General features: G+C 39.5%; 1 protein-coding gene across 1 annotated transcript in view; it reads left to right on the plus strand.

The window, feature by feature from the left end:
- The window catches only part of LOC148816080 (regulator of G protein signaling 3-like), a 38173-nt gene that overhangs the window by 12784 nt on the left and 13134 nt on the right, over window positions 1-12255 (plus strand). The window contains exon 2 of the mRNA XM_088904654.1: window positions 1548-1615. Coding sequence (XP_088760780.1) covers window positions 1548-1615 — 68 coding nt within the window. The remainder of the gene's footprint in view (window positions 1-1547; window positions 1616-12255) is intronic.

The raw sequence follows: 12255 nt of genomic DNA on the forward strand, positions 1-12255 counted from the left end.
GGATGAATGGCACCCTACCATTATAATGTCTTATGTTCTTGTGAACATGAGGCTGATTGTCCGAAATCTTGTGTTGGAGCATGATTGTGCAGTCTTCATCCCGTGAAAGCATGGTTGAGAAAGGATCATTTTAAATTAATGTGAGGAAAAAGTTTAATGCTGTGGGTGTAGGGTTTACAGTATATCTGTACCAAGAGGCCAGCCTATTTCAAATATAAAATTTCTGCCTCATAGATAAGCCTGTTGAACTCTTCAGCTGTAATAGTTTTTAATTTAAACTGTATTATACGGTGTCTATCATCATTCAGGGAAACTGTAACTACTTGTGTGGTTGAAAAAAAATGCTTGAATCTGCAGTGCTTATTAAAAAGTGTCACATACTACAATGCCGAGAGATGGTAATTTCACACTCTTTATGCTAATGACACAGCGTAAAGTGGTGCAGAAGCTGATGGGCCATTATCAGAACTGCTTTCAAGGAAAGATTTTTTAATTTCATATACAGTATATGCATAACAGTGATGGCTGTTCCTGTTATGCATAACCACAGTATGGTTGACGGTACATTTCTCAGACTTAACTGCCTGTTTATTGGACCTTTTGAAAGTCAAGTGGGCGTCAGTTTATTTCTTCCTGAAGTACTAACTGTTTGTAGCCGACCGCAAAATAAGCAGACTCAAGACTGCATGAATACTGTGGCTCTTTCTTCTTACAGTTTTCCACATCTCTGACACAGGGATTTCTTTAGCTGTTGTCAGGGCTATAGTCTGTGCTGCCAAGTGTTCTGCTTCTGTCTCTTAATCATTATAATTTAGCACTGTTAAAATAAAGCTTTGAGCTAGAATCCTGACAAGCTGCTGTGTCCAACATATCTTTCTCCTCAGCTGGTGTCCTTTAATTAAAAGTGATATAACTTTCAGTACAAGACCCCGAACAAGTGTAATGCTGCCAGATTACTCTGGATATCTCATTTCTTATTAGTGACATGCTCTGCTTTCTCTCTGAGCAAGTAGAAATCAATAAAATATGGGTTATACTATGTGAAGGTTAATTATATTAAGATAATGTTCTTTGAGGTAAACAGCAAATTGTGTATTGGTCCATAGCTGAATAATAGGCAGTTCTAAAGCTAGAGTCTTGGACTTTTACAAATTAGATTTTGTCTGAAAAAAATGGGAGGGCATTTCTGACATTCCAGCTGAAGGATGTAACGGAGAAGGCTGTGGTATTGTCCTGGCGTTGAATGGTTCCTTTATGAGAATATTTAAAAGGGCATTGTAGCACGGACTAGTAGTAGTCACTATGGTAACCTCACAGAAGCTTGTAGATATGGGGATAATTGAGTGTAGTTTCTTTGCTCACTTTTCTCCTTCCTGCCGGATTAAGTCCTTAAAACTTTGCTTAGCGCACTGTTCACAAGCGCTCTGAGAACCGGACCTGGACGAGCCGTTTTTTTTCTCGGGGAATTTTTGTCCTTGGGGATAATTGGGCAAAGATGTTTTCAAGGAGGAGTGTTTCAGTCATTGATTCATTTGTGTTTCTTGCAGAAGCTCCTCTGCCAAACCATGTGGCAGCGCCGGAGACCAACAGCCCAGAGAATATGCAATGCTTAACGGTGAGTAACATTTCTCTTTGCATTTAACAGCCACATCTAAGCTGGGCTCGACAGCTGACTATATGTTGAAGTGAATTATTTAAAATAGAGAGAACCTCTCTACACATGTGGCACTGTATGATATGCGATATTGTTTTCATGTAGCCTAAAGGGAATGTTGTCAGCCTTTTATTTAACTAATGGCTCTGCACTTGGTTAATGGTAGAAATCTCCCATTTAAATCTACTTGTGAGGCTCTTCATTATCTTACTTTCTTTTGCTTTGAAAGCCTCCAATGTTTTTTCAAAACATATACATATTTTAAATTCACATCTGTGTAGATACTAAGCTTTGCAACAGTTTTCTTATAATGTTTTATTCATTAAAAATACTCTTCTGTTCTTAAAAAGAGGAAGCAATATTGTTTAAATCTACCATGGGAGAGTGTGTTAAAATGGTGATTGACCGATTGATCAGTAATGAAACAGATTTTAGGGATAGGATAGCACTGTAAACCAAAAGGAATAAGGCAAAATAATTTCCTGTAACAGTATATGATAATTAAAGAAATCAAATATCGGGAAAGTGATTCAACATACTTTAACATGATTTGGCAAGCACAAAACTGGGAGAGACTTTCATTCCTTTCCTTCTATAAATCTGTCTTTATGTGCAGGGAACATTATTCAATAAAATGGCTTTTGCAATATGACAAAGATAAAGTTCACATCTTACAGAAAATTCTGTTTCTTCTCTGCTTCTGAAATCAAAGAAGTCATATAATATGTGTTGTAGGAAGATGTGACCTGAAAATAATCCTAAGAATATTTAAACCACATATTCTGTAGTTTTAGGTAATCTACAAATAACCTAGTTAAAGCACAGTTGACATTTGATTACAGATATGATCAAGGGAATGTGTTTTCCACACATTGTTTTTGAAACATGTAATTTACTCCACTAACCTCAAGGTGATTTTATAATCTCGCATTACTGTATTACTGCATTGTGAGTAACCATCAAATATCCATTTCATCATGTTAGTTCAATTTTTTAAACCAGTCTTCCCATTCTTGAAAAGCACGTAATAATCAGATCAAACACTGTGGATAGCTACAGGCATCTAATTCCCATACTGTATGCAGTAAATATACGCTTGTAAATGAATGGATTTTGTGTACATATTTCTTCCAAATACTGTAGCATCTGAGAAGATTGACCTTTTAGCTTATTAATGCAGCTGCAGAAACCTTTTGTTGTAAAAAGAAGTACATTTATACTTTGTACTCCTTCCCATTGCACATCCTCAAGTATTAATCAAACTACTTGTTTGGAGGACTCATACCCTTCAAATACCTCTTCTGTTTAATACACTGGGTATTATAGTCAAACAGGAAGATAAGCACCCTCAGCTTTCTTTCCGGGTCAGCTGTAGTCATAGTGCCACACGTGGGAAGTTTGTCCACATTGGAAAACTGGTCTTAGGCTTACTTAAACCTGCACTGGAGAGACGGTTACACAGCAGAGCCCCAGCTAGCTGAGATGAGATGTCTGATGCACGCTGTTGTAGAAAGGAATGAATTCTCATTTTAGCAGGAAGTGCATGTGTGTGTGACGGCAGGGTTTAAAGTTTCAAAGTCTTGCTGTCTGTCTGCTCTCATCCAGAGCTGTGCACAGAGCCATGTGAGGCAAGCCTACAGACTGCAGACCTTGTAGTGTGAGGTGAAAAGATCATCTCATCCTGTGCACACTGCTGGGTGTGTTACCTTAATATTATCTTCATCACTGTAAAGTGTTTAAAGAACTTGTTTCCCCATATTTAATTCCTTGCTTTAGAAAAATAAGCCATGTGGTTTGTGATTTAAGCCATACAGTATACCAGACCTGATCTGCTCCGGAGCAGGGACTGCCAGCACCTTAGAATGGTAATTTACTGGGAACTTTTGAGTGATTCAGTAAACGTGCTCAGTCTGAGTTCAGGCTGAGCACAAATGTCACTATCCAAATATGATTGGGATTCTCCCAGCAGCAGTTAGCAGAACACTGCCAGAGGTAGAGCTGAACATACTGTATATCAGGCAGTTTTGTTAGCAGTCCAAAAAACAGCAATTATTTGTGTCCAGTTTCTGTTTGATTTAAACCCTGACATTCGTGTATCATGGTGCACACATTTTGGCTCCAATTAAGATCTAGTTTTCAGTAAAGAGGTTTGCAAAATCACAGAAGGCATGTAAGATTCATGTTTCATATTTTTCAAAAGATTAAATTATTTAAGGCAATTCTCTTTTCTCCCTTTCTGCCACATTGGAGTGGCAAAGACATGTTATTCTTACACGTTGTCAATGATGATGGTCTTTGCTCATTGCGTGACCTGCCATCACAATGTGATCTTTCAGGCTCTTCTTTCATTCTAAAGCTTACATCTCCACTGCAATGTGTGCCTGTGGTGCCACCTGGGGTGTGAGGTTGCTCACCCTGTGTATAATCTGTTTGACTTATTTTTAGGTGGCTTCTTGATTCTTAACTCTGGTAACTAGCTGGAATGGGGTCTTAAGTATATCAATTGAGTTCATATTCTGGGACAGGGATAATATTATGCTGTTACAGTATTTTTTTGTTGCATTTTGTTTGAAAAATCAATCAATTTAAATTTTGATCACAGAAACACACAGCAACATCTTTACCTGGTGCTTGCAGTGAGACACATGAGAGACCCTGCAGTCAGGGATCTCTCTCCTGTACAGTACTGTGTAACGTGGAGCGTGTGACTCTGATGAAGGGTGGGCATTTTAGCGTCGCTTAATCATTCTCTCCACGCAATGGAGTTCCAAATTGGGTGGCCTTGAGAAACCTATTTTAAAATGAGGCAATTCAGTTCATTTCCTGCTCATTAGGCAAATAAACCGACTTCATCATTAGGTCTTGTGTTCAACTGCCCTTGGTTTATGCAATCTTAGCCACACGGTCTCTAAAAGAGACGTTTCTCCAGAGAATTCTCCCATCAGAATGGGAGGAAGTGAAGTGTGTGCACGAAGGGGTGGGAGTCACAGCACAGCGGTCCAGTAACAGGTTTCAGTGAATTCCCAGCTGGCTTGCTTTGCCACCAGTCTTCCTCTGAGGCTGCTCCCTGACAGCTTTTTCATCAGCTCTTTGCTGGAAGAGTTGAACCGGAACAGCAGTCTAGGACAGGGATGCTTGAGACCCCATAAGACCCAACAGGTTTTATTGGTACTTTTCAATTGATTTAAGGCCTAAAAGAGTCAAATTATTTAATTTCTAATCCAAACACTCAGTTCAGTTAAGTAATTAAGAGAACTGAAGGAAATGAAGCTGAAACTGCAACATAAAGCAATAACATAAAGTTTACAAACGAGTAGAGGCCATTTAGCTAATTTAGCCTGTTTCATACTTTGTAGCTAATTGATCTAACAATCTCCTCCTGCCACTTATTCAGAGAAGTCAGGGTATTGGTTATGAGAACATGGCAGTAGCTTGTTCCATACTTCTGCAACTCTTTGAGTAAATAAGCATCACCTGTTTCCTCCTTTCCCCAGAAGGTACAGTGCCTTTATTCACTAATTACAGCTGACCTTTTAGTGACATAACGAACAAGAATCAGATTTGAACTTATTTGGTCAAAGTTTCTCAGTGTCTTAAACTGTTAAAGTCCCATAAAAAAACCTTATGAGAATCCTCTGGCACCTCCAGTAAGTATCACAGATAGAGACGGTCTGTTCATAGCAAAAGATTCATGCTGTATTTGGTGTATTTGAACAACCGTGATAGCTGGAGTGCTTTCTGCAAAAAGAAGGAAGAGTGCTCGAGCACCGCGCTGTTTTGCAGACTCTTTCAGTAGTGTTTTCCCAAGACTGAAGTCTGCAGCCTCTTTACATCAGAGACAAAGATGGGAAATAGGAAAAGCAAACAGTGGCCCAAAATAGGAAACGGCACTGCTGTGTGTTTATGATTTATCTCTGCTTAATCCCGCTCAACTGTATTCTTGAAGACTGGATTTTCATACTTATTTGTTTTATAGCACAATGTTTCACTGGGCAAACAAACTGAAGCAATTATTCCTACCCTTCCTTCCTTTTGAGAAATTATCAGTGACTGGAGGCTGTGGAGATTGGGAGTGGAAGTGCAGCAAGCAATGGAAGTAATGATGGATATATTATTCTTGGAGTTCTTTTATCAGGGTTGAAAGCTGAAGTCTAGGGGTCAGGATATTAAGAGAAATACTGCCTCCTTTCCAGGTTTACCAGAAGCCAAGTCAGATTTATGGTTGTCGGACCACATTTGTACTTTTTCATTTCGATTTCTTTAGTTCTATTAAATGTCCTGCTCAATATAATAAGATCTGTTTAAGTTGCAAGGTATATGGAGGATTTTATTAAAAAAAAATCAATTAGGAATTAATTAGGCCCTAATTTTTCCTCCATGTATTTCCAATCAGAAGAGATTGTGAATAAGACTTCAAATGGCTTATAAGTATGTGTTCATCGTAGAGGTCAATTTTTATTTCCGGTTCTGTAGTTTCAGTCGTAGATTTTCTTTTGCCAGGAAGAGCTTGACTTTTTCCTAGTATGTAGGACAAAGCCTTATGTAAAACCACACTTTAATGTGTCTTTAATGTAATGTCAGCCCAAGTCTTTGATGCACTGTAGCTTCATCTGTTATGGGTTTTTTGACCAGAAATATATTCCCATAAGGGGATACCTAGAGCTCAAATGAGGCAATGGCTGATCTAGAAGCCTGGATTAGCTCCAGTGTATGAGCGTGGAAAATGGCAACTTTTGTAGCATTCCATATAGCACCACGGTTCTTTGAGGTCACGCGACTAAACACTGCCTTCAGATTCCAGTTCCATGATATTTTAATATAGCAGTACACTGTTATGAGGGGGAAACAGAAATACTCAATGTTTAGTTGGTTTGCTTCCTCTTGGTGTAGAGAAGACATTGTGACTTTTTTTTTTAAATAAAGAAACACGGGTATCCTGCTTTTCTGTTAGTACTATATGCAGTAGAGCTAGAGGAAACTGATTCACTGATTTGCCTCCAGGCTCCCAATCAAGAGGAGAAGAGATTTGTTTTTCCGTAAGTCTCGAAAAATCAACATCCACGCATAATAATCGACAGAACGCTTTTTCGTTTTATTCATTTTGCATGCTCGTGGCTAATTTTAGAGCAGTCCTGTACCACTCACTGCTAAAATGTCACAGGCCCTGTAGATCGTAATTGAAAGTTAGAAGGTGGTAGTGGGATAGATGACACTGGAATTTAAAGAGAGGGTATTTGAAAAGCAGTTATGTCTACAGCAGTAAGGTCCTGTCTGTTGAAGTGGAAATGGGTGTTTACCACGCTATTCAGATCGAATTCTTCTATACTTCCTCTAGTAACACCATAAACATTATATTTGGGAACAAAATGTTTCACTTGTTATTATTAAAAAGCAGCGGCAACATCAGAAGTATTTCTTTATTCAGCATCTTTGCAGTGCTGTCCTGCTTTTTGGGAAATTACAGGCAAGACAGGACTCTTCTGAAAGGCAAGTTTGAATGTGCGGCTGGGCTTAATAGCCTGTTCAGTCAATAACCCTCTCTAGCTCGAGACAGCGATGCTATTTTGTTTGGTCTTGTTTTTCTGTCTGACAGTGTAATGAATCCCTTTTCATCTCCCCAGTAATTGACGTCAGGGTGGCGAGGGAAAGTTTGTCAGATCAGCCTATAATGTTGTTTTTTTCTCTCTCTCTCCCCTCTCTCTCTCTCTCACTCTTCTCGTTTAAGAGCCGATGTGAGAAATTTTCAATAACAATGATCTTCACGCATCCAGCGTGCGCAATAAAAACAAAAGGGCGTAGTGACGGCGAAAGGCGTCGAAGAATGCTAATGAGCTTTGGTGGGGTGTGCGTGGGGGCCTGGTGGCTGGGGTCTGATATAAAAAGGTAGTTTTTTTTTTGCTTCCACATCGCTCCAGGTTTTCAGGAAACACGCTGGCTTATCGTGTCGCGGCATACAGCACAGTCAGAGATTTGGGAGGTGAAAGGTTGTTTCCTGCCATTCTTTGCTGGTGCTGGGTTCCCATGAGCGCTCATGCCAATTTCACTGTGCCTTACTCCAGGCAGCTGAACTGACGCTCCTGTGCATTCTTATGGGCTCTTCACATCTAATGCAAGAGACTTTCTCTCCAGCTGGAACCATGCACACAATTCACGGGCTCTGCAAAGTGTGCATAGAGCGCAGGTTACCACAGGTCTGGCTGGGGTCTTCTGGGGGTTTTATGTCTGGGTGTTGGGGAGCGGTTTATTCTGTGAATACGGGTGATTTTTGTGGGAAGTATGCGTGCAGTTTCAGAGCCTCCGAATAGCCCTAGGCAGCCCAGGCTTGCATTTGTCCGTTTCAGCGGGAATTATTTTTGTAAGGGATTAAAAGAAAAGAAGGTCACACCTTCTGTAGTATGCTCTGTGATGAAAGCAGATTGATGAAAGCAACAGAGTGGGGGAAAATCTCTTTTTTTTTCAAAGTCATTCATTGTTGCTTCTGGGATTTTAGTTGCTGTTGCATCTTTCAGATTAATTTTTTGTGGGATAAATAGAGCAGAAAAGATTGCTCTCTTTCTTACGTGCGGTGTTTTAATTGAAGAAGTCTATAAATCTGCTTAAAAGGAAACTGAAGTTACTCCTTTATTGCACGACAGTAAATAGAAGTGAGTTTGTTTCCTGAAGAAGGAAGTATTTAAAAGCACGGAAAGCATTTGAAAGCACGTAATGTAGAGAAAATTTATTTTATACTGTATGTACAATATTTATGTCTTGTACTAGAACTGTTTTTTGTGTGTAACAGCAGCAAAGCATAAAGCTACTAACAAAGTGAATAGTAGGTGTTCTGTTAAGGTATGGTATGGCTTGAAGAGTGAAAATATACTATAAAAAATAAAAGTTGTATTTTTATTATAGCACCATGTAGATGGATGGTTTTACCTTTGTTTGTTAATTTGGTTATCTTAAAAGGCTGTTTAGTTGTATTTAGTAAATGTAGGTGAGATGTGTTGTATGTTATACAGTAGCTCCCTGTATGTAGATATGAGTCAGAAATGGTGCTATGCATATTTATATGACAATCTCCACCGGGTCTTGAGTTCTGCTGTTGAAGCAAGTCTAGTTTCTCAATGAGGGCTGGAGACTCGCTGGAGAGGCTGCCGTGGCTGGGAGGCACGTGTGTTTTGTCACACTGGCTTTCCCGCAGGACTGAGCTCATCTTTCTTTCCACTGTAATTCCGATCCATGTTGAGCAGGTGCTCACGTGGGTCTGTCTGGACACAGCAGCTGTCAGACCAGCAGACTTATTTCTTAGCGGTCCTCCAGACTCAAACTTCGAGTTTTAACCCCATCGCCGACATTCATAGAAGGAAACGCAAGAGGCACTGCCACTACATAACATAACATCTAATTATTCCCCAGTGAGTGGACTGTGCAAGGTTGTGGACGCTATCAAAGTGTTGTGGAGCTCACCCTTAGGTGCTGCTGTCTGATAGGGTTTCCTGAAGCTAGGAAAGGGAAAGCTGCCATCTGGAGAGGGAAAACAGGGTAGAACATCAGAAGGGTGGAGGAAATTCGGTTAATCAAAACCATTGGGTAGCTGTTAGCTAACTGATCCAAGGATCTTATATAGCAATTTCTGAAAAGAAGCCAGTCTATTGACATCAACGACATGGTTAGGTGGCTTGTTCTGTAACCCTCTGTGTATAGACGTGCCTCCTGCTCTGAATGCTGAAGGTGTTTCGCCATAGTGTGCACCTGATTCTCTGGTTCACGTTTCACTGTTGACTCTGAAGAAATCTGCTGGGTTGACTTTGTCAATGACCTTGAGGATTTTGAATATTTCTTTCAGCTCCGCCTTCAATTTTCTTCTAAACTCAGAAGTTCAGTTCATTCAACCTGGCAGTTTAGGAAATTCCTTTAAGTCTCACATTGCATCTGGGTGCTCTTCGCTAGACAGCTTCCACAGCGATATAGTTTCTATTACATGGTGACTCTTGTTGTACATAGTATTACAATGAGGCCTTACCTACATCTGCTGCTTTTGCAGCATTTGCTGATCCTCCTGTTGTAGTATTGTCTCCAAATTTGACTATTTAATTATACCAGTTTATCTAGGATGTTGATATAAATTAGGAAGAACGTGGTCCTGGAGCAGATCCCTGTGGCACTCCAATAATTACATCATCCCAATCTGAGCATGGACTCCACATCTGAGGAGAGGAGGAGGAGAGGTGCATGATGTCACCATGAGCCTGCAGGTATTCAGGACGTAGCTGGGGTGGCTGAGAGAGCCCTGAGCGAGTAACCACAGCCCTCTCCCTGGTTACACTCAGCCAACTATGCACTGCTGCCTCTGGTATTCCAATCCCAGTCGGTTAGTAACACAGCCCACTGAACCAGCTCAGTCTGTGCTTGTACTTGTGGTACTTGTGAAGGCCCAGCATCGTGGCCTTTAAAGAGAGAATTTTTGGCCTTTTAGAAATGTCATTCCTTATTCATACAGTATCATAAAAATACTGGAGAAATGTAAACTAAAAATGTTTAATGAGAGATGCAGTTGAAAACATTTAGTTAGGAACGTTCCAGGAACTTAAACAACAACTTCTCAGTTTTTTTTTTATTTGACAGCACAACCCACAACCATTCTGATAAATTCAAATAATTTATTTTTTAAAATCCTTTTCCTTTTAAATCCTAAGATTAAAATGAAAATGAAAAGGCTGTTCCATCTTGCGAAACAAGTGTTTTCCCTGGATGAACTTGGGCAGTGTTTTGATTAACAAGGCCAAGGAGAACCTCTCACGTTAATAACAGGAACATGCACTACTGCAAATCCGGCGACTTTTTTAAATGTAAATTGGAACATATTATACATTGTACAGAAAACACTATTGTACTGCTGCTTATAGTATTTATGTTCTCTTCAATTTGCCTAAGAGCTTGCCTAAGGAAACAGACAATACATACTATTTTTTACATTAACTCAGCTGAATAGCTGTTCTTGCAAAGGCAGGTTCTGAAACAAATTTGCTGTACTAGATCATTTCCTACCATTCAGTTATAAGGACTTTTTCTGGAGTATAATAATTGGGGATATTCAACATAAACAGCTGCAAATAATCTCCAAGGGCACACACAATGGGATGTTAACTAAGGAATAATTAGAATGCCTAGAACTAACAAATCAAAATTATGCCTGAAGGAGGTTTCTGTCTCCCATTGTGTAGCACAGCGAATTATTAATTTGGTTCACTGCTACAACCCTTGTACTGACACAGACATCAGAATGTTCTCATTTTCCATAATATGCACTGTCGCTATCTCCTTCTTCACACGCTGAAAGCTCAGTGTGCAAACTACAGCTAACAAAGTGACAGACAATTGATGCAGCTCTCGCTGGTCATGACTTCGGCCTGCAGGGGTCACTGTTGTCCAGGAAGCCAAGACAACCCAACCAAATCCGAAGGGAATTATCCAGTTTTGCCTCACTGCTTTGGGAAAACCGTTGTTAGTTGACTGATGCCGTAAATCCAGTTCCAAAGCAGTAATCTGTTAACCTGTGCTCTGGAAGAAGGGCACTATTAGTAAGATCACCCTGGAGTGTGTTACACTATAACTAAGTTTCAGATATTGCTTTGCTAGTAGTATAACATTGGTTGTGCTGTAGACATGCAATGAGGTGCAGATCAGAAAAAAAGTGAGAGGTTCAGGGTGTGTGTTCCACACACAAGATGATAAGCTAAAAAAGAGCCTACTAAAAACAGGAAAACAAAATAAGAATATGGTCCTGATAACAATACAGTAGTTAATGGTTTTAAGTTAAGTTTTGCCTACTTTGAGAACCTTATTTCTTGCACCGTATAATTGGTTGTATTATCTGGCTACAACACAAAACTAAATCTAAAGAAAAAAAAATCCTAATTAGAGTGAATATTAGAGCTGTAATATCTGACATGTTTGTCTGAGACATGGTCAGATAATAACACATCATTCTTCAATTCAAAACTCCTTAAACATGTGAACATTATTCTTAATACTGGTCGAAAAAATACAGTAATTTTACTTTCACATGCAGATCCCATTACTCATTTGCTGTGTGAGCTAAAGTCCAATTACCTGCAGTCTAACCTGGAGCACTGCACACTCAGCACTATTAGTAGACCTTAATGCATTGAAATACAATGAATGTCTTCTAAGATTGATAAAATATGAGTGTAGGCTTAAAAAAAAAAGGAGTTTTCAAATTCAGTGCAAAGCTGTACGGCAGCCAATAATGCCTTTAGGTTGCTGCCAAAGAAACCAGGTGTCTGATCATTGATATAAAAAGGATGTGTTAAGTGATCAAGGGATATAATGAAAAAATGAAGGATTAACATTCTTAGGAGAAGAAATGAATTATGCTATTGGGCAGAATATCTGGAACTCATCCACTCTGTGTTACAAATTATATATACTGCCTGAGACTAACAAGCATTAACATTAACACACCTTGCACAATATTTAAGATAGTGGTGATTAACTAGAGCAGTTGTTTATATGCCTTAAGCTTGCACATCACTGGTTCTCTTCTTCTGATGTGCACATGTTAGCTGGTGCATGTTTCATGTTAGCAGACATACAGA

Source organism: Atractosteus spatula, chromosome 23 (genome assembly GCF_055471065.1).
Source record: "Atractosteus spatula isolate fAtrSpa1 chromosome 23, fAtrSpa1.hap1, whole genome shotgun sequence".
In the NCBI taxonomy this organism is placed as follows: Eukaryota; Metazoa; Chordata; class Actinopteri; order Semionotiformes; family Lepisosteidae; genus Atractosteus; species Atractosteus spatula.